Raw genomic sequence first — 26494 nt, 5'->3', positions numbered from 1 at the left:
AGTATTCCGCTGTGTATATATACCACATTTTCTTTATTCATCTTTTGTTGGGCACCCAGGTTGATTCCATATCTTGGCTATTGTGAATAGTGCTGCAGTAAACATGGGGATACAGATGTCTCTTCAATATACTGATTTCCTTTCCTTTGGATAAATGCTCAGTGGCGGGTTGCTGGATCATATGATAGTTCTGTTGGTAGTTTTGTGAGGAACCTCCATACTGTTCTCTCCATCGTGGCTGTACTATTTTACCTTATCTCCAACAGTATGTGTATAAGAATTCCCTTTTCTCCACATCCTCACTAGCAATTTGTTATTTTTTGTCCTTTTGATAATAGCCATCCTGACTGGGTAAGATGATACCCCACTGTGGTTTTGATTTGCATTTCCTTGATGATTAGTGATGTTGAGCATTTTGTCATATATTTGTTGGCCATTTGTTTATCATCTTTTAAGAAATGTCTTTTGAGATCATTTGCCCATTTTTAAAATCAGATTTTTTTGCTGTTGAGATGTTTGAGTTCCTTATGTTTCAGGATATTAATCTCTTGTCAGATGAATAGTTTACAAAGATTTTCTCCCATTCTGTAGGTTGTCTTTTTACTCTGTTGGTTGTTTCCTTTGCTGTGCAGAAACTTTTTAGTTCCATATACTCTCATTTGTTTATTTTTGCTTTTGTTGCCTTTGCTTTTGAGGTCTTATTCAGAAAATATTTTCCCAGACCTTTCTCTCTCCTCAAGGTCAGGTAACTGCTCTTTGAACATCACTCAGCAATAGATTCTTTCCTCCCTTTCTAACAAGGCTGTAATCCAAATGACACTATATTAAAGATCTATTTTAAGCAAAACCTATCTACTTCTAAGCTTCCTACTGTTAAAAGAAATTAATAAAAAGTAATTAAAGAAAATTTGCATGAAAAATATAACCAAAAAATGTTAATATAAACATCAGATAATAAAATTAGAGTGATAAGTTTTGTTTGTTGGTAGTCCTAGTACTCACCTGTAGTTTAGAAGTGCTCTTTTAGAAACCCTACATATCACAAGTGGATTTGAAGTGAGCTTTGGGTAGGAGCCAGGTCTCACATTCACCAAGGTAATAATAACCAGAGGCAAGCAGTCCCTACCCATATACTATTAAAAATTTGTTAGCTGAAATAATGAATTAAAGAATGAAAAGATCAAAAGATTTCTTTAAGAATATTTTATCTATTCTCGTCCCTTTATACTTAAATAGAAATTGTTGAATCAGGTTGTCAAGTTCTGTAGAAAAACCTATAGGGCAGGAGTCCTCAAACTTTTTAAACAGGGGGCCAGTTCACTGTCCCTCAGACCATTGGAGAGCCAGACTATAGTTTTAAAAAAACTATGAACAAATTCCTATGCACACTGTACATATCTTATTTTGAAGTAAAAAAACAAATGGGCAAAAATACCTGCATGTGGTCCGCGGGCCGTAGTTTGAGGACGCCTGGTATAGGGATTTGCATTTGAACCTCAATGAATATATCATCAATTTGAGAAATACTAACAATTTTACCATACCCAGTCTTCTAATCCATCCTCAGTACATGGTATGTAACTCCATTTATTTAGGTGGTCTTTTATGTGTCTAAATAAGATTTAATTACATGTCTTTTAAAGGTCTTTTATATCTGAAATATTTAAAATTCAGTTTAAGTGTCTCCTTTTCTAGGAAATCTTTCTTTTTTTTTCTTACAGAAATATTGTTTAATTCATATAACAGTGATTGTATTATCACTCTGGTTAATTATGAAGTGCAGAATATTTTCTATAAAAGCAAAAGTGGCTAACACTAAAAAATAGACTTAGTCTCTTCAACATAAAAGGTTTCAAAGACACTTTGAAAGATGGTATTAGAGAAATTAAAAGCAATGATGTAGCAATAGGGTTTAAAGGTAATTTTAGGAGGAATATGGCATTGCTTTATGTTCGATTGTCTAGGAACTTTTTTTTGTATTACTTTTTTTAATTTCAGCATATTACGGGGGTACAAATGTTATGTGTACTTCCCTTGTCCCCTCTCCCACCTCAAGTCAGAGCTTCAAGTGTGTCCATCCCCCAGATGGTGCACATTGCACTCATTATGTATCTAGGAAATCTTTCTTTCCTCCATCCCTTGCATGTATTTTTGAATTATGCACTCCTCTTCTGTGATTCTTCTGCATGTGGGGCATACTTTAATCATAGTGGACTGTTCTTAATTCTTGATTTATTGGTCTGCTTCTACCACTAGACTGTAAGCTCCCTGAATACAGAGTATCATTCATTTCCATATCCCAACACCTAGCATATAACCCAGCACAAAGAAACTCAATATTTAATTTTTACACATATAAGGAATGAATAAATGTAAACAATTAACGTAAAGTATAAACTTTTTATAAGGAAAAGGACACCATTATTGAGTACAGGCAAACTTCATATTTTTGCACTTTGCAGATAGTGTTTTTTGGGGAGCTTTTTTGTTTTTGTGGTTTTTTTTTTTTTTAACAAAGTGACAGTTTGTGGCAACCTATGTCCAACAAGTCTGTTGGTATTATTTTTCCAACAGCATATGCTCACTTCATGTCTCTGTGTCACATTTTGGTAATTCTCACATTCAAAACTGTTGCATTATTATATCTGTTATGGTGATCAGTGATCTTTGATATTACTACTGTAATTGTTTTGGGGTACCACAAACCACACCGATGGAAGATGGTGAACTTAATAAATGTGGTATGTTCTCACTGCTCCACTGACTGGCTGTTTCCCCATCTCTCTACATCTCTCTCCCTCTCCTTGGGCCTCCCTATTTCCTGAGACACAACAGTATTGAAGTTAGGTCAATTAATAACCTTACAGTTGCCTCTAAGTGTTCAGGTAAAAGAAAGAGTCACACGTCTCACACTTGAAATCAAAAGCTAGAAATGATTAAGCTTAGTGAAGAAGGTATTTCAAAAGCTAGGCCTCTTGTGCCAACCAGGTAGCCAGGCTATGAATGCAAAGGAAAAGTTCTTGAAGGAAATGAAAAATGCTATTCCAGTAAACACATAAATGATAAGAAAGTAAAACAGCCCAATTGCTGATATGTAGAAAATTTTAGTGGTCTGGATAGAGAAGATCAAACCAGCCCTTAAGCCAAAATCTAATCTAGAGCAAGGCTTCAACTCTCTTCAATTCTATGAAGGCTGAGAGGTACTGAAGCTGGAGAAGAAAAATTGGAAGCTAGCAAAGGTTGGTTCTGTGAGGTTTAAGGAAAGAAGCTGTCTCCGTAACAATCTAAAAGGGCAAGGTGAAGCAACAAATGCAGATGTTGAAGCTGCAGCAAGTTATCCAGAAGATCTAGCTAAGATCATAGATGAAGGAAGCTACACTAAACAAATTTTCAGTGTTGATGAAACAGCTTTCTATTAGATGAAGATTCCATGTAGGACTTTCATAGCTATAGAGGAGAAGCCTATGTCTGGCTTCAAGTTTACAAGGACCAGGCTGACTGTCATGTTAGGAGGGGCTAAAGCAGCTGGTGACTTTAAGTTGAAGCCCGTGCTCATTATTATTCCAAAATCATAAGTCCCTTAAGATATGCTAAATGTACTCTGCCTGTGCTTTATAAATGGAACAACAAAGCCTAGGTGACAGCACTTCTGTTTATAGCATGGTTTACTGAATATTTCATGTCCCGGCCCGTGGGACCTTCTGTTACTCGCAGGGGCGAGGGGGACCGTGCCTGAAAGAGATGGGCCAGAGAAAGAAACGAGACCAAGCAGATGGTTGTCAAGGTCTACTTTACTTGGATTTTTAGTAGGTTTTATATACAGAAAACAAGGAAGTAGAAACAGAAAAATAGAGTGGGGGGGATGATGAGGCTTGGGTGTGGGCTAATCAGCCCCAATCAGCATCTCAATGGCACCGAAAGCTGTTTGTGATGGATCACTCAATCTCAACCCGGCAGAGGGTTGGGAACAATTGCAGGTAGCATGCCCTGGAGCAAGCACGTCATGGAATGCATTCTTCTCGGAACTATAGCTGGAGGGTTGGGTGCTATTTTCATCTTAGGCTATTTTCCGTGCATAGGACAAGTCAGGACAAGTCGTTGGAATGTGGAGGGTCTTAGTCCCCAACAATTTCAAGCCCACTATTGAGACCTACTGCTCAGAAAAAAAAGATTCCTTCCAAAATATTACTGCTCATTGAAAATGGACCTGGTTACCCAAGAGCTCTGACAGGGATGTACAAAGAGATTTATGTTGTTTTTATGCCTGCTGAGACAACTTTCATTCTGTAGCCCATGGATCAAGGTGTAATTTTGACTTTCAAGTCTTAATATTTTCAGAAATGTATTTTGTAAGGCTATAGCTGCCATAGGTAATGTGTCTGATGAATCTGGGCAAAGTTAACTGAAAACCTTCTGGAAAGGATTCAGCATTATAGATGCCATTAAGAACATACATGATTCATGGAAGAATGACAGCATTAACAGGAATTTGGAAGAAGTTGATTCCAATCCTCATGGATGACTTTGAGAGGTTCAAGCCTTCAGTGGAAGATAGAAACAGCGAGAGAACTAGAAATTAAAAGTGGAGCCTAAAGATGTGCATGAATTGCTTTAATCACATGATAAAACTTGAACAAATAAGGAGTTGCGTCTTATGGATGAGCAAAGAAAATAGTTTCTTGAGGTGGAATCTACTCTTGGTGAAGATGCTGTGAACATTGTTGAATTGGCAACAAAGGATTTAAAATATTCCATGAAGTTAGTTAATAAAGCAGGGGCAGGGTTTGAGAGAATTGACTCCAAATGAGAAAGAAGTTCTACTGGGTCAAATGCTATCAAACAACATTCACTTACAGAGAAATCCTTCATGAAAGGAAGACTCCATTGATATAGCAAATTTCATTGTTGTCTTGTTTTAAGAAATTGCCACAGCCAGCCCAGCCTTCAGCAACCACCACCCCAGTGAGCAGCCATCAACATCAAGGCAAAACCCTCCACCAGCCAAAAGGTTATTTCTCACTGAAGGATCAGATGATTGTTAGCATTTTCAAAGAAATAAAATATTTTTATTTTTATTTTTTATTTATTTTTTTTTTTGAGACAGAGTCTCGCTTTGTTGCCCAGGCTAGAGTGAGTGCCGTGGCGTCAGCCTAGCTCACAGCAACCTCAAACTCCTGGGCTCAGGCAATCCTTCTGCCTCAGCCTCCCGGGTAGCTGGGACTACAGGCATGCGCCACCATGCCCGGCTAATTTTTTTTTTTTATATATATATCAGTTGGCCAATTAATTTCTTTCTATTTATAGTAGAGACGGGGTCTCGCTCTTGCTCAGGCTGGTTTTGAACTCCTGACCTTGAGCAATCCGCCCGCCTCGGCCTCCCAAGAGCTAGGATTACAGGCGTGAGCCACAGCGCCCGGCCTGAAATAAAATATTTTTAAATGAAGGTATGTGTATCGTTTTAGACATATGCTATTGGAGATTAATAGAGTACACTGTACTATAAACGTAACTTTTTTATGAACTGGAAAATCAAATAATTTATGTGACCTTATTGCAATTTTTGTTTTGTTGGCTGTGGTCTGGAATTGAACCTGCAATACCTCTGAGTTATGTCTGTATATAAATTGTATTGGTTGTATTTTCTTTTGTATTTAGGGAAAAAAATAATGTCCAGGATATTTCTTACCCAGGTAAACTTTTAAATTTAACTTTTAATGCTGGCTAGATAAATAGTAGGAAAAGCAAACATTTCACTTCTCTCAATATTTTGAATTAGAGAAATTAACATTTTTCCACTTCTATGAAGTATTAAGAGAAAATTATTGGAAATTTTCCATCTGACATAATGTTTAAATGTTACACTATTTCAATGTGTTTATTCATCTATTGGCTGTTATGTCAGTATGATAGTAAATATGTGAACAGATACTTTATTACTCCCTGGATCATAAGGGGGGATTTAATTCTGAGTTTGGGTATAAAACTGAGTATATGTGCCAATTGTTTACGTAAGTTACTGGGAACTTAAACTACTAGGCACCTGCTGACCTTGAGGGAAATTAAGATGGTGATTTAATTTCCATCTTTCATATCTTTAAAAGTAATCTTTATCTGCAGTCATTTTATGTTTCTGATTTCTAATGTGTTTTCTGTAGTAAAACTTTCAGAGGATTGATTGATACTATAATAATTTCTTTGAAGAGTCAATCCTTAGTTTCACTTAATGCCCTATTTTTTTGTTTGTTCTCTTAATTTCTCTTTAATTTTTTTTTTTTTTTTTTTTTTACTTTAGGGCTTTTTGTTGTAGTTGTTTTAGCCATACATCAAACAACTTTTCAGACCTCTTTCTTTTCTTGTTAAGTGCATTGGAGGTTATAGCTTTTTTTCAAGTATTGTTTTGGGTCCATCCTGAATTGATGTGTAGTATTTTCATTATCAACCTTTTTTTAAAAAAAAATATATTGTACTTTCAAAATTGTGGGGTTTTCCTTAGGAATTGTTTAGAAATTATATTTTTAAAATTTCCTGTATTGCCTAATATGTGATCAATTTTGTAAATACTGATCTTTAGCTTTCCTTCTCCTCTATGATTATTTTAATTGTGATATAATTCACATAGCATAAAGTTCATCCTTAAGTGTATAATTCAGCAGATTTTACTACACTTATGAGCTTGTGCAGCCATCACCATGAATTCCAGAACATTTTCATTATCACCAAAAGAAACCTTCTTTTCATTCCTCCTCATTTCTTCTCCCCCCCAACCCCTGACAACCACTAATTTTCCTGTGTCTATGGGTTTGCCTATTCTGGACATTTCATAAAAAGGGAATCATGTAATATATGTCCTTTAATGTGTGGGATCATTCACTAGCATAATGATTTGAAAGTTTATCCATGTGTTGTAGTTGTGAATTAGTCCTTCATTCCTTTTTTTAAAAATTGAGATGAAAATCAAATAATATAAACCATTTATAATGAACAGTTCAATCAGTGGTAATTAGTACAATTCACAATATTGTGCAGCCACCACTTCTGTGTAGTTCAAAGTATTTTCATTACTCTAAAATAAAACCCTGTACCCATTAAGCAATTACTTTCCATTCTCCCATTCCCCTAGTCCCTGACAACCACTAGTTTGCATTCTGTTACTGTGGATACACCTACTTTGGATATTTCATGTAAATGAAATCATACAGTATATGACTTTTCGGGTCTCTCTTTGTCCAGTTAGCATAATTTTTTCAAGTTTATCCATATCATAGCATGTATCACTATTACATTTCTTTTTATGGCTGAACAATTTTTTTTTGTATAATATGTAACACAATTTGTTTATTCATCTGTTGAAGAACATTTTGGGGTTCTTTCTATCTTTTGGCTATTGTAAATAATGCTATGAATATTGGTATATAAGTATTGAGTGCTTGTTTTCAATTCTTTGGGATACATATCTGCAAGTAGAATTGGTGGGTCATATAATAATTTTACTTTTAACTTTTTGGAGGAACCACCACACTATTTGCCACAGCAGCTACACCATTTTATGTCCTACCTGCAGTGTTTCAGGGTTCCAATTTCTCTACATTCTCACAAACACTTATTTTCTTTCTTTCTTCCTTTTTTAATAGGCATCCTAGTAGGTATGAAGAAATATCTCATTGTGATTTTGATGTGCATATCTCTAATGACTAATGATGTTGAGCATCTTTCATGTGCTTTTTGGCCATTTTGTCAGTCTTTGGGGGAAATCTCTGTTCAAGTCATCTCCCCATTTTTTTATTTTTTGGTTCTTGTTGAGTTGTAAGAGTTCTCTCTTTTTTTAATTGATATATCATAGTTTTACATATTTTGGGTGCGTGTGTGATGTTTTGATACATGTATATAATATGTAATGATCAAATCAGGGTAATTGGGATATCCATCACCTCAAACATTTCTCTTTTCTTTGTACTGGGAACATGATGAGTCTAGCTGTTTTGAAATATACGTTAACTGTTAACTATATTTTTCCCACTATACTGTTGAATACTAGAACTCATTCCTTTTGTCTAACTGTATGTACCTAACCAACTTCTCTTCATTAACCTCCTACCCTTTCCCTTCGCAGTCTCTGTTACCCACTGTTCTCTCTACCTCCTTGAGATCCTTTATATATTGTGGATACTAGACCCTTGTTAGATCCATGATTTGCAAGTATTTTCTCCCATCCTGTAGGTTGTTTTCACTTTCTTGATAATGTCCTTTGCACAAAAGTTTTTAATTTTGATGAATTCCAATTTATCTATTTTTTGTTGCTCAAGCTTTTGGTGTCATACGTAAGAAGTCATTGCTGAATTCGAGGTCATTAAGATTTACTCTTATGTTTTCTTCTAAGAGTTTTATCATTTTAGCACTTATATCTATGTCATTTATCCATTTTGAGTTAATTTTTGTATGTAGTGTGTGAGATAGGGATAGACATTTACAGCTATCAATTTCCCTCTGAGCCCTGACTTTGCTGTAACCCGTAAGTTTTGGTATGTTCTGTTTTTGGTTTCATTTATCTGAAAGTATTTTCTAATTTCTCTTGTGGTTTCTTTCTTGACTTTGTGTATAGGTGGGTAGTTTCCCTTTTTTGTACCGTCTAGTGTAAGGGTAATGCTGGCCTTATAAAGTGAGTTGGAAAGTGTTCCCTTCTTTTCTGTTTTATGGAAGACATTTAGCAAAATTGGTCTTATTTCTTCTTTAAATATTTGGTAGAATTTGCCACTGAAACCATTTGGATCTAGAGATTTATTTTTAAAAAGGTTTTAAACTATGGGTTTAATTTCCTTTATAGTTACATGACTATTCAGATTACTAATCTATTTCACCTTGTGAGAGATTTGTTTTTCTGTCTTTTCTGAGAAATTGGTTCATTTTTCTAAGATTTTGAATTTATGTATGTTGAGTTTCTCATATTAATCTTTTATTGACCTTTAAATACCTGAGAGGAGGGAGAGTGTCTTTCATTACTAATATTGACAATTTATACCCTTTTTTTCTTTGTCAGTCTTGCTAGAGATTTATAAATTTTATTGATGTTTTCAAAAAAAGCTTTTGTTTTCATCAATTATTTCTATCTTTTTCTGTTTTCAATTTCGTCAATTTCTGCGTTTTTATTTCTGTATTGCTTTCATTGGATTTATTTTGGTTTTCAAATTTATTAAGGTAGATTGACACTATTTTTCAATATAATGGTATCAATTTAATGATATAAAGTTCACCGTAAGCACACTTTAGTTGCATCCCACAAATTTAGTATGTTATGTTTTCATTCAGGTCATGATTCAGTTGAATAGGAAACTAGCCTTACAATCTTGGGATTAACCTTATTGTCATAGTGTATTATACTTTTTATAATTGCTGGATTCAACATGCTAATATTTTGTTAATGATTTTTGCATCTGTGTTTATGAGGAATATTTGTATATAGTTTTGGGACTTCCTTGACACAAATTATTTGAAAGTGTTTTTGTTTAGTTTTTAAGTGTTTGGAGATTTTCCTATTAACTATACTGGTGAAGGTTTGTTTTATGACTCAGAATATGGTCTGTTTTGGCAAATGTTCCATATGCATTTGACAAGAATGCGTATTCTGCTGCTGTTGAATTAAGTATTATGTAAATATCAGATATGGTTGGTTGATGATGCTGTTCATTTTTCTATATCCTTACTAATTTTCTGTCTACTAGTTGTTACTGAAGCCATCAAATACAAATGTGAATTTGTCTTTCTTCTTTCATGTTCTGTGAGTTTTTGCTTCATGTTCTTTGAAGCTCTATAGATGCATACACATTTGTACATTTGTGTTTTCTTGGTGGATTAACACCTTTATCATTATTTAATGTCATTTTTCTTCCCCCTCCTTTTTTTGGTCTGATATTAACATAGCCAGGGCAGCTTGCTTGCTTGCTTTTCTTTCCTTCCCTTCCTTCCCTTCCTTCCCTTCCTTCCCTCCCTCCCTCCCTTCCTCCCTTCCTCCCTCCCTTCCTTCCTTCCTTCCTTCCTTCCTTCCTTCTTCCTTCCTCTCTCTCTTTTCTTTCTTTCTTTTCTTTCCTTTCTTTCTTTTCTCTTTCTTTCTTTCCTTTCTTTTCTTTCTTTCTCTTTCTCTCTCCTCTCCTTTCCTTTCCTTTCCTTTCCTTTCCTTTCCTTTCCTTTCCTTTCCTTTCCTTTCCTTTCCTTTCCTTTCCTCTTTCCTTTCCTCTTTCCTTTCCTCTTTCCTTTCCCCTTTCCTTTCCCCTTTCCTTTCCCCTTTCCTTTCCCCTTTTCCTTTTCCTTTTCCTTTTCCTTTTCCTCCCTCCCTCCCTCCCTCCTGTTGCCTGGGCTAGAATGCTGTGGCATCAGCCTAGCTCACAGCAACCACATAGTCCTGGCTCAAGCAATTCTTATGCCTCAGCCTCCCAAGTAGCTGGGACGACGACAGGCATGCGCCACCATGCCCAGCTAATTTTTTTTTTTTTACATATATATATATATATATATATATATATTTTAGTTGTCTGACTAATTCCTTTCTATTTTTAGTAGAGACAGGGTCTTGCTCTTGCTCAGGCTGGTTTCAACCTCTTGATCTCGAGCGATCCTCCCGCCTCAGCCTCCCAGAGTGCTAGGATTACAGGCGTGAGCCACCACACTTGTCCGGCAGCTTTCTTTTGACTAAAGTTTTTGCATTAAATGTATTTCCCACACTTTTACTTTTAACCTAGCTGCGTCATTGTATTTGAAGTGAGTTACTTGTAAACTACATGCAGTTGGGTCATTTTTAAAATCCCTTCTGACATTCTTTGTCTTTCAATTTATTGTCTGTAGACCATTTATGTTTAGTGTAATTTTGATGTGTTTGGATTTAGGTTTGCTTGTTTAGTAATTTGTTTCCTCTGTTTTCTGGTACTCCGTTTCTCTATTCCTGCCCTTTTTTGCATTATTTGAATAATTTTTTGTATTCCTTTTAAATTTATTATAGCTTTAAAAAAATCTCTCTTTATATAGTTTTACTGATTGCTCTAGAGACTAAAATATACATGCTTAAGTTTTCACCATCTGCTTTGAATCAATTATTTCTTTAGGGGATTATGGAAATGTTAACCTATTTAGGTTTCTTATCCCCCCCTCACCTCTTTCTCATATTGTTGACTGCATATTACATTTCCATTCATTGAAAGCCTCATTAGGCAATAGTTTTTTTTCTTTTAACTATTAAACTTATTAAATAAGGAAACTAAGAGGAGAGGGTTAATGTGTTATCTTATCCTAAATATTTACCATTTTTGTTACTCTTCAACCTGCTCTCCCAAGTTTCCTTCTGATATCCTCTCCCTTCTGCATGAAGAATTTTTTTTAGCAATTCTTTTGGAGCACTTATACTGTTAGCAAACTTTCTGTTATACAGAATATAACAGTTATACTGTTAGCAAGTTTTCATTTATCTGAAAATATCCTTGTTTTATGGTCATTGCTGAAAGATATTTTCATTGCATATAGAATTCTAGGTTGACAAGGTTTTTTGTGTTTTTTTTTCTTTCAGCACTTTGAAATGTGTAACTTCCTTCTGGCCTTCATGGTTTCTGATGAGAAATCTGTAGTCATTTGAAGTAGTGTTCCCCTATGGTTTATGGGTTGTTTTCCTCTGTTAGCTTTCAAGATAATTTCTTTGTGTTTCATTTTAAACACTGTATGTTGTATGAGAATGTGAATTTCTATGTATATATCTATTTTGTGACTCGCTGACCTTTTTGAATCTATATATAGTTTTATGTCTTTGTCAGATTTGAGGAGGTTTTAGCTATTATTTCTTCAGATATGTTTAAGCATTTTATTCTTCTCTGATGTTAGAAGTTCAGTGACACAAATGTTAGACCTTTTGTTACTGTCTTATAGTAACCTGAGGTTCTGTTCATTTTATTTCCATCTTTATGCTGTTAATAATGGATACTTTTGCTCTATCTTCAAGTTCATTGACTCCTCTTAACATATTCATTCAGCTATTGAGTCCGTCCATTGAGTTTTACAATTTTTGTTGTATTTTTAGTTCTAATGTTCCTATTGGTTCTTCTTTATGTCTTTTATTGCTTTGCCGAGACTCTCTAGGTTTCCATTGGTTATAGGAGTGTTTTCAATTGCTTGTTGGAACATTTTTATTATAGCTGCTTTAAAGTTTTTGTCAGAAAACTTCAACATCTGGGTCATTTGGGGATTAGTGTCTTTTAATTGTCTTTTCCATGCAAGTTGGGGGGGTTTCTAGTTCTTTGTATGGTGCGTAATTTTATATTGTTTCCTGGACATTTTTTACTATTTTGTTAAGGACCTCAGGGTCTTGTTTAAATTCTATGTGGAATGTTCTTAATTATTGTTTTAGCAGGTAGTCAACCTGGTTAGGTTTAGGCTGTAAATTCCAACCTGCCTTCGATAGGGTGTGTTTCCAGTGTCGCTTTAGTGTTCAAAGCCTTTGTAGTGCTATTCTGATTGGTTACATGTGTGCATCTCCCAGTGCTGAATCTGAGGCCTGTGTGGTAGTCTATTAGTTTAATTCTTAAAGTCTTTCATGTGCTGAATAGGATTAGACACACACATGTACAACTCAGGGTTGAGCCCAGTAGTTCACAAACAACTTTAGGGTGTTTTTTTGCCAGGTTCTATTCTCTCCTCAGTCTTTTTGGTATATTCTGGTTCCCTGGGGTTCCTTTTTTTGTAGTCCTGCAACTAGAAAGTTGGGGCTTCAGTTAGCCCACTCTGCCATGCATTTCCTTGACTTCATCTCAGGAAGATCAAGACATTTTTTTAAAAAGTAGCTAGTGTTGGCTATATCCCCCATAGCTCGATCAGTTGGGGAGACCTAAGCTCTCTTCCCTCAGAATGTTGGCTTTTTTAAAGATCCCATTGTTGGTATCCCACCGTGGGATTTCTAGTGGGTTGGAGTAGGAGAAGGGAGAGCAAAAGAAAAACAAGACATCATCTTTGAGCATTACTTGTTTCTTTTTCTTTTCCTCAGTGTCTGTTTCTTTTCAACCATTTTTGGTGTCTCTCTTCTTAACCAGTCTTGTAAATATGGGTGTCCCCTAGGGCTGGGCCTTCTTTGCCTGTACTTCCTTGGAGTTGGGCGTATTGGTATGCTAATGACACCCAAACGTGTCTCCAGCCTCATCTCTCCTCCTGCATTCTGAACTTTGTATAGCCAGCTCTCCTTTTGGTGACATCTGCTTGATTTCACTGCTCCATGGCATCACAGTCCATGCTGTTGCTCCAGACTAGAATTTTGGAGTCAGCCTTGATTCTTATTTTTCTTTCTCACTCTTCCCCTATGTCTAATCCATTAGTGAGTCTTTTTTCTCTACTTTTAAAATATATCCCAGATTCGCTAGTTTCTTTCATCTCTGTTTCCACTTTAGTCCAAGTAGTCATCTCTTGCTTAGCTACAACCGTATCTCAGCCTGTCTTCCCTGCATTCCCTCTTGTCCCCCTATAATCCATTCTCCACTGTAGTGATATTTAGAGGCACTGTAATATATACTGCTCTGGAGTTATATTGTCTAGAATTAAATCCTGACTCCATTTACCAGCTAGGTGGTCTCAAGCAAGATAGTTAACACCTTGGTGCCACAATATTCTCATCTATAAAATGGGAATGGTAACTGTCAACAATTAAATACAAATCAGATTATGTCACACATACCCACTTTTGAAATTTTAGATTTTCCCTGTGTTTAGAATAAAATCCAGACTACTTACCATGGCCGTCAGGACCCTTCATAACCTGGTCTCTTGCCTAATTTTTCTAACCCTTTTCTTATTACCACTCTCCCCATGCTTACGCATAGCTACAATTGCTATATTTAATGTTCTTTGAAACATGGCTTTTTGTAGGATATGTTTTCTTTGGGGGGGGCATTTATTTATATCCGTTTTGCTGTATGTAAAAATAGTGCCTTTTAAAAAAAATCAGTTAATGTTTTTCTACCTGGTGAATAATTTATTTTATCTTTATAAATACTGGGACCAGAGACCTACTTTATTTTTCTAATTTCGAGAGATTGGTAAAATTCCTAGAAGTGGAATTTCTAGGTGAAAAGATAGGAATGTTTTCAAGTCTGTGATTCCTATTGAGGCAAATTAAAAAAAAAAAAAAAATTTCTTGCTCTGTCACCCAGGCTACAGCAGTGGCATGATCATAGCTTATTGCAGCCTCAAACTCCTGGGCTCAGGTGATCCTCCTGCCTTAGTCTCTTGAGTAGCTGCATTCGCCACAATGCCTGGCCAAGTTTTTAAATTTTATATAGAGATGGTCTTGCTATGTTGCCCAAGCTGGTCTTGAACTCCTGGGCTCAAGTGATCCTCACACAATCCCCTGGAGTCTGTTATCCCCATATAGATGTATGCTTAGGGCAGATATAAGTAGAATCAGTGTACAGTGCTTCTATGTAATATAGGAGCTTTGAGGTTGACGAAATAGCCATATTAGAGAGGGGAAGCTTTCTGAGTTCTGTAGCTGTCATCAGCCTTTTCTTGCATTAAGTAAACTCATACCTGCTAAGCCAGCTTCCTGGTAGGCTACCAAAGGAAGGGAGGAAATTAACCTTTAGCATCATCAGAGTTTCTGTCTTCTCAATAGTCTTTGATGTTCTTGCATATTATTTTGTTGTTTCCTTCACAGAAGTCTTACAAATCTTTTGTTTGACCTTTTCTCTAGATCCTTTATAGTTTCTGTTGCTATTCAAAAGCATGTTTTTTAAATTGGCTCTGGCTAATGTATTGGAATGCTGCATAATTTTGTCTCTTTGATTTTATATCCAACAATCTTGCTAAAGTCCTCCATTAATTTTTATAGTTAATAGTTGTTAGCCCTGATGATTTATAGGTTCTCTTTGGTTTTTCTATAGATAACATGCTTTCTACAAATAAGTTTTTGCACTACTATTCTAATTCTTATGCTTTTTTTTATATCTTATAGTATTAGCTATAATCTCCTGTATATCACAGCAATTATAACAGGCACCCTTGTTTTATTCTTGATTATTCACTGTGATATTTTCCCACAAGTTTCTTGTAGATATTCTATATTAAGTTAAATGATTCCTATTTCTATCATTTTAAGATTTTTACAGTGAATTAGTGTTGAATTTTTCAAAACTATTCAAACTTTGTCATTGATTTCTAAATTAATTGCATATATGGCCTGTGTGTAACATTTTTTTATATTTGTGAAACTTGCTTTATGCCCTAGAATGTGCCCAATATGTAGATGTAAAATTTTTGTATTTGTGAAATATGTGTCCTAGAATGTGCCATTGTGTTTTAATAAATGTAAAAGGAAGAATACCAAAACTTGAGAATTCAATAGAAGTTTGAAAAGCAGGAAAATGTAGTATAAGTAGAAGGCACATAGTAAAATGGTAGAAATAAATCAGCTATGAAAATGTAAATGAAATAAATTCTTTGATTAAAATACCGCCAAATAAGTTTAAAACAAAACAAGCCAACAGAAACAATCTATCTGTCATCATTTATGAGAGACATACAATGGTTAAGTTAAAGGATGAGAAAAGACATACCGAGAAAATAGGAGTGAGAACACTGATATAAATAGGCTAATATCAGAGATAAATCAGTCTTTAAGAGAAAAAGCATTGTTGGGGAGAAAGAAGACTACTTAACATTAAAGGAAAAAGAAATTAAAAGTTTGGGGAAAAACTGAAACCTACGGAAATAATAGTGCAATGAACGCTCATATAAATGCTACCTACATTACCAAGATTCAGTGATTGTTAACATTTTGCTGTATTTACATCTTCTAAGAAAAAGGAAATTGTTTCATCTAACTAAAATACTATTACATCTAAGAAGATTAACAATTCTGTAATCTTATATCTATTAATAGTACATGTTCAGATTTCCGCAGTTGTCCCAAGAATGTCTCTTAAAGCTATCCTCCATCCTGAAACTAAGATCCATTCATTTAAATGTTTTGCAAGTATACTTCATGGATGATGTGTTACTTGTGTTACATCACATCAAGAGGTATATGTTGGATTGTCCCACTGTTGATGGTTCTAAGCCACATATCTCCTTGTAAAGGTATGTTTTCCCCTTTATCTTTAATGTATGGAGAAATACACTATGTGAGTATCCTGTTCCTCCCCATCAACCTTTTTTTTTTTGAGACAGGGTATCCCTGTGTTCCCAGGGCTACAGTATGGTGGCATCGTCATAGCTCACTGCAGCCTCGAACTCCTGGGCTCAAGCAATCCTCCTGCCTAAGCCTCCCAAACAGCTGGGGCTACAGATGCACACCACCATGCCCGGCTAATTTTTTTCTATTTTTCATGGAGATGGTGTCTTGCTCAGGCTGATCTTAAACTCCTGGTCTCAAGCAGTACTCCCACCTCAGCCTCCAAGTGCTGGAATTATAGGTGTTAGCCACTGCACCCAGCCTCTCATCAGCTTTTCACTTAATGGTTTTATCATTCTTTGATCCTTTCCTGAACCAGTTATTTTATATCAGCTGGCATTCTTTTATAAAGAAGAGCTTCCCCATGTCAAATGGGGATAACTCTTAATTTTTCCTAAAAAGGCAGGATGAATGTATAATTTTAGTTCTTTTCATTTAATCTTCAATTTTCCAAGGAAAGTAATAGTCAACTACAGTGTTATCAAATGCTCCCTTCCTCTTTTTACTTTTAGGGACTTAGGAGCTCTTTTTTTGTTGTTCTTGGTTTTTTTTTTTTTTTTTTTTTTTTTTTGAGACAGAGTCTCACTTTGTTGTCCAGGCTAGAGTGAGTGCCGTGGCGTCAGCCTAGCTCACAGCAACCTCAAACTCCTGGGCTCAAGCGATCCTCCTGCCTCAGCCTCCCGAGTAGCTGGGACTACAGGCATGCGCCACCATGCCCGGCTAATTTTTTTATATATATATATCAGTTGGCCAATTAATTTCTTTCTATTTTATAGTAGAGACGGGGTCTCGCTCTTGCTCAGGCTGGTTTTGAACTCCTGACCTTGAGCAATCCGCCCGCCTCGGCCTCCCAAGAGCTAGGATTACAGGCGTGAGCCACAGCGCCCGGCCCTGTTCTTGTTTTTAATATATGCACTCTATTATCGTTAATTATAGTCCTTACTTTTTTTGCTGAAAATTTTCAAATTTGGCCAGTAGGAGTCCCTTCAAGTTGGCCCCTGTGTTGTTTTGAATACAACAAGATATTCCTGAATCCCTGTTCTAGAATAATAATAGGTAGGTCTTGGCATGCTTTAATGCTGGCTCTTTCCTACATTAGTTGTAGTCATTGTTTTGTTGTTATTTTATATTGTCTATGCTTATTTAGATTAGCCTCTAGGTTCACCATTTGTGTTTACTTCCTATTACTGCATTAACAAATTATCACAATCTTGGTCGGTTTTAACACCACAAATTTATTCTCTTATAATTCTGTAGTTCAGAAATGGGTTTTACTGGGCCAAAGCCAAGGTATCAGCAAGGCCATGCTCCGTTTAGAGGCTATAGGGAAGAATCCAATCTCTTGCCTTATCTAGCTTCTAGAGCTGCATTCCTTGCATTTCTTAGCTCATGGCCACTTCCATCTTCAAGGCCAGCAGTGTAGCATCTTCACATCTCTCCCTGCTAGGTTTTCACATAGCCTAATCCTCTATCGTAAAATTTCCCTTTATTTCCCTCTTACAGAGATATTTGTGATTGCATTTCGGGCCATCATAGACAATCTTGGATAATTTCCCTATCTCAAGATACTTAATCACATCAGCAAAGTTCCTTTTGCCATATAAAGTAACATTTACAGGTTCTGGGTTTTAGTATACTGTGTAGTCCTCTTGGGGGGGGGGCATTATTTAGCCTATCATGCCATTCTTTTATATTATTCCTTCAGGGTTCAGTTGCCTTTTTCTAGATTGTCAGCTATTTTCTTTTTGCATCTTAAATTCATTTCATTATCTTTTTGCTTCTTTCACTGTCATTGAGAAGTATGCCATGTAACTTATTTTTCTTTTCTCTCCAATTGACCATAAGAACTTTCCTGCTCCTTCACTTCAATCTGTATAGTTTTGGATTTAGTTTTATCTATCATGGTTAGGACTCAGTGTGCTAGTCTAATCTGAGTATTTTTGATTTTTGTTGTAGAAAGTTTATGGCCATCTTCTGTTCAAATATCTCCCCCATTCACTCTTTATCTCCCAGGTTAACTAATTCTATTCTTTATTTCTTTCTTATTTTCCATCCATTTATCTCTGTCTTTTGGCTAATTTTCTCAGAATCTTCTTTTAGTTCTTTAATTCTCTCTATAGCTCCTAATCTGTTTACTTCACTCAAGGTTTCATTTTAATGACTATGATTCAAAACTCAGGTTTTTATAGTTTCCTCATGCTTTCTCTTTATATGCGTTGTCTTTAAGCTTGGAGGTCTTCTAGAGTTATTTGAGTAGAAATTTCCCCATGTATTTTGGTCTGCAGTTTATTAGCTGTAGTTTCTTTGTCAAACTGATTGTGATTTTTTTTGTAATTTTCAAGAATATTCAGAATTTCCCCCACTAAATGATTGATGCCCTAGCCTCTTTGCTTTCAGTGCCATGATTATTTCAAAAATTTTCTTAAAATTTTAGTCCCATTTCTCTCTCTCTCTTGTATATATCTTTGGGTAATATTCATTTATTTTTGTTTTTGGGGTTTTTTTTTTGTTTGTTTTTTTTGAGACAGAGTATCGCTCTGTTGCCTGAGCTAGAGTGCTGAGGTGTCAGCCTAGCTCACAGCAACCTCAAACTCCTGGGCTCACGCAATCCTTCTGCCTCGCCTCCTGAGTAGCTGGAACTACAGGCATGCACCACCATGCCTGGCTAATTTTTTCTATATATTTTTAGTTGTCCAGATAATTTCCTTCTATTTTTTAGTGGAGGCGGGGTCTCGCACTTGCTCAGGCTGGTCTTGAACTCCTGACCTCAAGTGATCCTCCCGCCTCGGCCTCACAGAGTATTAGGATTACAGGTATGAGCCACCACTCCTGGCCTCATTTATTTTTTGACATCTGTTAGGCTAGTCCTGTAGTTTTCTCCTTTGACCTATTAAGGATTATTTTAATTAATGACTATTCTTGTACTTTATATATATATGTGTGTGTGTGTATATAATATATATTGTATAGAATTATTTTATGGGTTTTTTTGTATTTGTCAGGTTTTGGCCTCTAGGTTTTGCTAGGTTCATAAAAGTAGTTTGGAAGATTTTCTTTTTTATATACTATCACCTATTAAATCTTTAAAGAAAATTATAATATTGATAGAAACTGGTCATAATAATCTGGACTTGATACGTTTTTATAGGGATGAAGGGAGTTAATGGCTGTAGGGTTTTTTTTGGTTTTTTTTTGAGACAGAGTCTCCCTTTGTTGCCCAGGCTAGAGAGTGCCGTGGTATCAGCCTACCTCACAGCAACCTCAAACTCCTGGGCTCAAGCAATCCTCCTGCCTCAGCCTCCCGAGTAGCTAGGGACTACAGGCATGCGCCACCATGCCCAGCTAATTTTTTCTATATATATTAGTTGGCCAATTAATTTCTTTTTATTTATAGTAGAGACGGGGTCTCGCTCTTGCTCAGGCTGGTTTTGAACTACTGACCTAGAGCAAGCCGCCCGCCTTGGCCTCCCAGAGTGCTAGGATTACAGGCGTGAGCCACCACTCCCGGCTGGCTGTAGTTTTTTTGTGCCATAGCATACCTTTCATAGCAGTTTGTCTGCATTTATATTTTAACATGGACTTCTAAGCGAGGTTTTTAAAAACATTCTCAATCTTTTTCTGGAGAAGAAATTGTGCCATTTGTAAAGTCACCAGAAATGATCAATTATTTACTAAGGTTGCCTGGTTTTAATTTGTTGTGTACTGAAAAAATCAAAACAGGTTAGGGAATCTTAGTAACTTTATTGAAGTTTTTGGTTTTCATTTTTATTTTTTCATCTCTCATTTAGGATTGTTGTAAAAGATTTTTCTTTTTTTTCTAAGACCAAAACTGTGTATCTACTGTTAGCTTTATAATGTCTTATTCTACTTTTTTTTTTTTTTTTGTGAACATAACGCTTTATTTCTCTGCAATAAACATCCAAAAGTACAATTGCTGAATCATATGGTAGCTGCATGATAAGTTTTATGAGACACTGCCAATCATCCAGAGTGACTGCCCCATTTTACACTGTGGTCCAGTTGCTCTACATTTTCATTAGTATATCATATTATCATTTTTATTATAGCCTTTCTCATTGGTATTTGGCAATATCTCATTGTATTCTATTTTTTAATATTTCACTATTTTATAAGAATCATTAAAGTTCTTTCTTGAACTCTTCTGGAGAATCTGAACTAATTTTCTCTCCCAAACTTATTTTTTAAAATTGCAATTTGGGTCATTGTGACTTCTTCATTCTTTGAATATAAAATTACTTTTCTTTAGAGAAATAAGAAACTAGAGCTCCAGACACTCATGGTCTGCCTCCACTCTCCCTAACCAATCTTACCATTTTCTACACCCCACTAAGAAAAATTTTATTCTAATCAGATCAGTTTCCTCATTTCCCCCATTCTCATTTCTCTTCTCTAATCATTTTTCCTCCTTTCTTTCTCCCATCCTTTGAGGGAGTAGTTCTTAATGCTAACTGAATTTGAGTTTTATCTATGGAGCTTTGGGAAAAAAGGGTGTGGGTAACAGAGTACTGAATTTACTGGACAAAGGAAAGAATCGCTGAACTAGAATTACTTAACCCTCTTACCCTATTCTGAAAACAGCTTAGAGCTTCAGCTTTAATTGAATACCTCTTATGACTAAGACACCAAGATAAGTGATGAGGGGACAAAAATTGAATAAAACATGTTTCTGATCTCAGAATAGCTCATAGACATGGAAAATATAATCAACTTTAAGATATCAAATTCTAACTTATGAAGCAGTTATGTCTGCATGGTCAGTAAATTCATCATAGAGGGTTGGTCTAAAGAAAGTATTCATATATGTCAGTGCTTACTGTATGCTAGGCACTGGTCTAGGCTCTGGGGATATATAAAACAAGACAAAAATCCATACCCTCTTTGACCTTTTTCTATTGGGGAGTGTGGAAGACACATGCTAATAACAAAATAAACAAGTAAAATATATACAGTAAGGTGGTGGGTCATGTGTGCTATGGAGCAAAGAAAGTTAGCAAAGGGTATAGAAACTGCCTCTGTGTGCTTGTGAAGATTTGGAGGGATAAAGGGGTGGCAGTCATTCTAAATGAGATGGTCAGAGAATACGTCATTAATAAGGTAACAATGGAATAAAGGGATGAATGAACTTGGTAAGGTAACAAACCTTGTAGAAATATTAGGGGTATACCGCATTCCTGATGGAAGTAATAGTAAATGCAAATATCCTGCAATGGGAGTATACTTGGCATGTTCAATTAAGCCAAGTGTAATTGGAGAGGAATGAGTGAAGGGGAGAACAGTAAGAGATGAGGATAAACAAATATCAGAAGGCCAGGTCATGATCTGGTGATTTTTACTTGGGAAGCCATTGGAGGGTTTTGAGCAAAAGAATGACATGTGATCTGCAGTTATGGTTCTTCAGGATTACTCTAGCTAATGTGCCATTCTGGGCATGAAACAGAAGAGACCACTTCAGAGACTGTTGCATTAACTGAGAAATGATGGTGGCTTAGCCAGTGTGGTAAATGAATATATGTACATATATTTTGCTTTGGAGATGGATTGGGTATCAGATATGAGAAAAAGGAGAATCAAGAATGTTGCTGAAGTATTTGGTTTGAGCAACTCAAAGAATGGAGTTTGTCATTTTCTGATTTGACGAGACCATAGGAAAAACAAGTTTTGTGAGGTTGGTGGGGGAGATCAGAAGTTAGTCTTTGAACATGTTAAATTTGAGATGCCTATTATAAGGTACCCTAGTAGAGATACTTGGCAGGCATTTGTGAGTCTGGAGTTGAATGGAAAGAGCAGAGCTGGATTTTAAAGTTTGAACTTCATTGGCTCATAGTTGGCATATAAAAATACAAGATTGGTTGAGATCACCTGGGCAGAAAGTGTAGCTAGAGAAAAGACATCTAACACTTTATTGGAGGTATGAAAAATTAGCAAAGGAATCATAAAAGAAAATATTGTAATATCTGACTATAGTAAAAATTTAAAACTTCTATTATTATGTCTCAAACTTTATTGTGCATATGAATCATTTTGTTAAAGTTCAGTAGGTCTGAAATGGAGCCTGAGATTCTACTCTTCTAACAAACTTCCAGAAGATGTTGATGCTGCTGGTCTCTGGACTGCACTTATGAATAGCAAGAGTTTATATGACAAAAGAGACATAAAATGAAAAACAAATAAAAAACTGTAAATAAGCATAGAATAATAAAGATTAATGTCTAGAAAAAAAAGTATCTATAAATCAATAAAAAGAAACAAACAGCTCATTGGAATAAAAGGGATATAGGGAATTTTTCAGAAGCTCACACGGCCAACAAAAATAAAAAGTGCTCAACTTCCTGGGAAATACAAATTAAAACTTGATTGCCAGGCCGGGCATGGTGGCTCACCCCTGTAATCCTAGCACTCTGGGAGGCCGAGGCGAGGCGGGAAGATCGCTTAAGGTCAGGAGTTCAAAACCAGCCCGAGCAAGAGCGAGACCCTGTCTCTACTAAAAATAGAAAGAAATTAATTGGCCAACTAAAAATATATATAGAAAAAGTTAACCAGGCATGGTAGTGCATGCCTGTAGTCCTAGCTACTCGGGAGGCTGAGGCAGGAGGATCGCCTGAGCCCAGGAATTTGAGGTTGCTGTGAGCTAGGCTGACACCACAGCACTCTAGCCTGGGCAACAGAGTGAGATTTTGTCTCAAAAAAAAAACTTGATTGCCTTCTCCCTTCAGTTTGACAGAAGTTCAGAAATTTGATAATACCAGATGTTTATAAGATTTTGGGGAAAAGGGTGAACTCATACCCTGCATATAGAGGTATAACTTGATATTTTTCATCTTTTGGAAGACCATTTAGCATATTTATTATATTTTTAAATATGCATATTCTTTGATTCAAGAATCTTATACTTCAGTATCAAAATGGAAACTTACACCTTTGCCCAGACAGGCAGTTCAGAACTATATGTCGAAGTATTGTTTGACGTTGAGAAAAATGAAATAATTTAAATGTCATTTAGTAAGGGAATTATTCAATAAACCAAGGGTCCTGGAACCCTTTTCTTCATTTATTTCCCTTTCTACATTTTAAATTTTATATCTCACATTTTTTCATTATAACTTTAAATAGTTTTAAAGGCCATAATTTCTAGTGTGTGTTATATTTTTGTTAAATACTTTTTTTCGTCAAACCTTAAAACTACACATTTAGTTATTTCTGTTTATAGATAGAATCTACCATATAATGTAATTTGGAAAGCCAGTTCTCACTGTCAAACCAAATTGAACTCCTTTTTATCAAGAAAAAAAAATCTGATGGCTTGTCTTAAAACATGTTAATCTGTGCCTTTATTATAACCACTAGACTTCTCGATTCTAGGCTGGCGGTTGGATAAATGGATAAAGGTTAGAGCCTTGCCACAAATCTGTTTCATTGGCAAAATAAGATCCTGCTCTTAATTTTTCCCCTGTTTCTCTCAAGGGATTTCCCTCTTTTAATAATCTATCTGTTAAGTCCAGAATTCTCTGTTGGTTGGAGTTTATGCATCTCAGAACAGTACGTCTTAGTATTTGAGGTGGATAAGAATTTTGCCTTTCTTTTATAAAGTGGAAACTCATGATTTTAAAAGGGGAAGAAGGCAAGGAGAACAAGTTCTTAAGCAGATCATTTAGGGAGAGTACAAATAGAAGCTGAGGATTGATTCTTTAAAAGTATCCATTTCTACCTAACACCTGGTTACCACTGAAGTTTGAAATAAGCAGTGTCATAATAGTATTATGAAGTGGATGCTATACAGCCATTATAAAGGAGTAAAATATATATGTACTGACATGGAGAGAATTCTCAGACTTATTATTCAGTGAAAAAAGCAAGCATTAAAATATTTTTATATAATATATGTATTTATATATTTTATATATCTATGTATTTTTTTTTTTACATGAGAGAAAAGGAAACATGGAAGGATGCTTACCAAACCATAAACAGCATTTATTGTTTGTTGTGGGGCCTGGGAATATGGGGAAGGGAAAGTGAGATTTTCATGGTTTATTCTGAATACTAATGTATCATTTGAATCTTTTAGAGTTGGGAATATATTACTAGTGCAGAAGAAAATTAAAGATGCTTAACAATAAAAGAGAAGACTGGGCGCGGTGGCTTATGCCTGTAATCCTAGCACTCTGGGAGGCCAAGGCGGGCGGATTGCTCTAGGTCAGGAGTTCAAAACCAGCCTGAGCAAGAGCGAGACCCCGTCTCTACTATAAATAAAAAGAAATTAATTGGCCAACTAATATATCTAGAAAAAATTAGCCAGGCATGGTGGCACATGCCTGTAGTCCCAGGTACTTGGGAGGCTGAGGCAGCAGGATTGCTTGAACCCAGGAGTTTGAGGTTGCTGTCAGCTAGGCTGATGCCACGGCACTCACTCTATCCTGGGCAACAAAGTGAGACTCTGTCTCAAAAAAAAAAAAAAAAAAAATACAATAAAAGAGAAAACCACTATACTAAATGATCTTTAAGCTATCAATTTTGAGGAGCATTGAAAGTTACTATAATGTAGTTGTGTACATTAAAATATTTCTAATTCATATCCTAAGTAACTTTTATTTAAATTGTTTTAAAATATTTTTTAGGTGTGGAATATCAAACAAATGATTAAGTTGACACAAGAACATATAGAGGCCCTGTTGGACAAATTTGGTGGGGAGCATAATCCACCATCAATATATCTGGAGGTAAGCTTTTGAGTATCATGTCTTTAGTAATTTTGGGAAGAAAAAGCGAACTTATAAAAGCATTTGCACTGATAATCTTGGTTATTTTAGGGGATAGGATTAGGAATAGATACAAGAAGAGAGAATTAGCTTTACCTTTATTATACTTCTTAATCTTGTTTTGTTTCACTTGTTACAATAAACATTACTTTTGTAATTTACAAATTTCAAAATATTTCTTTGGATTAAAAAAAGAAGAGAGAGAACACTGTTTTGGAGGTCAGCAAACTAGTTACCATATTGGAAAATGGGGCAATTTTGTAAAATATCTTTTCTAATTTTTTTTTTCTTTTTTTTTTTTTTTTGAGGCAGAGTCTCACTTTGTTGCCCAGGCTAGAGTGAGTGCCGTGGCGTCAGCCTAGCTCACAGCTTCAAACTCCTGGGCTCAAGCGATCCTCCTGCCTCAGCCTCCTGAGTAGCTGGGGCTACAGGCATGCGCCACCATGCCCGGCTAATTTTTTCTATATATTTTTAGTTGGCCAATTAATTTCTTTCTATTTTTTTTTTTTTTTTTTTTTTTTTTTTTTTTTAGTAGAGACAGTGTCTCGCTCTTGCTCAGGCTGGTTTCAAACTCCTGACCTTGAGCAATCCGCCTGCCTCGGCCTCCCAGAGTGCTAGGATTACAGGGGTGAGGCATTGCAATCTGGCCTCTTTTCTAATTTAAGCCCCCCCAATATTGGTTTCTGCTTTCTTATAGGAAAAATTTATAATCTGTAAGTAGTCCAACATTGTTTAGCTTTGTTGTTTAATAGTGTCTTGAGGTTTGTGCCAAGCCTTGAGCATGATTTATAGAGTTAGTCATTGTTCTTAATCCTATGAGATAGTGGGTACTATTCTAATCACAGATAAGATTTCTTGGCATTAGTTTCCTTGTGTAAGCCGGCAAGCTGTTATGGAGTCTAGGTGGTCAGGCTCTACACAGTCCACACTGTTCACTACTATCCTACACTGCTTTCCTCTATAAAAACTGGCTCAGCTATAATCATTAGTCATACAGGGAGATAACCCTAAATTATAAATGATCAGGTTGCCATTTGGCTCTAAATGCTGGAAGTTTTTAAGCACAGATTCAGAGGCTTCTAAACTAAATTTCTAACTTAGTAATCTAATTACTTTTTAAAGGGCAAATTAAATCTTCAGTATTTTATGAGAAAATAACCTTGCATTTCTAAAATAAACTTGGAAAGTTCAGAAATAACAGTTAATAAACTGTTTTCTTCTTTCTCCTCTACTTCATATGGCTTGTCTTAGATCATACTACTAGTTAGTATTAAAGCTAGGACTAGAATTCTTATCTCTGAATACTAGTTAGTATACTTCCTAATATCCCATGCTATCTCTTTTACTTGTATGTCTTAGGAGACCAAGCAAAGAAGTCATAAGGAGGCAAATAGTCCTACTGAAAATGGTAATATTTTGTTAATCAGAATCAGACACTATAACCAGCAGTTTTTCTGCCAACCATTTCTGTGTCTTAAGGACAATTTTACCCTCATGCTCAGATATAATACATTTGCATCAGTAACCATGT

General features: G+C 35.7%; 1 protein-coding gene across 4 annotated transcripts in view; it reads left to right on the top strand.

Moving 5' to 3' along the window:
- BRAF (B-Raf proto-oncogene, serine/threonine kinase) overlaps nt 1-26494 on the top strand; it is a 185939-nt gene that overhangs the window by 42242 nt on the left and 117203 nt on the right. For all 4 annotated transcript variants that reach the window (XM_076006665.1, XM_012768024.3, XM_012768022.3 and 1 more), the window contains exon 2: nt 24823-24924. In XM_076006665.1, the coding sequence (XP_075862780.1) occupies nt 24823-24924 (102 nt within the window). The remainder of the gene's footprint in view (nt 1-24822; nt 24925-26494) is intronic.

This window comes from Microcebus murinus, chromosome 9 (assembly GCF_040939455.1).
Source record: "Microcebus murinus isolate Inina chromosome 9, M.murinus_Inina_mat1.0, whole genome shotgun sequence".
NCBI classification, from domain to species: domain Eukaryota; kingdom Metazoa; phylum Chordata; class Mammalia; order Primates; family Cheirogaleidae; genus Microcebus; species Microcebus murinus.
Note: the sequence above shows the minus strand (reverse complement) of the source record. Positions and strands in the feature narration are given on the sequence as shown.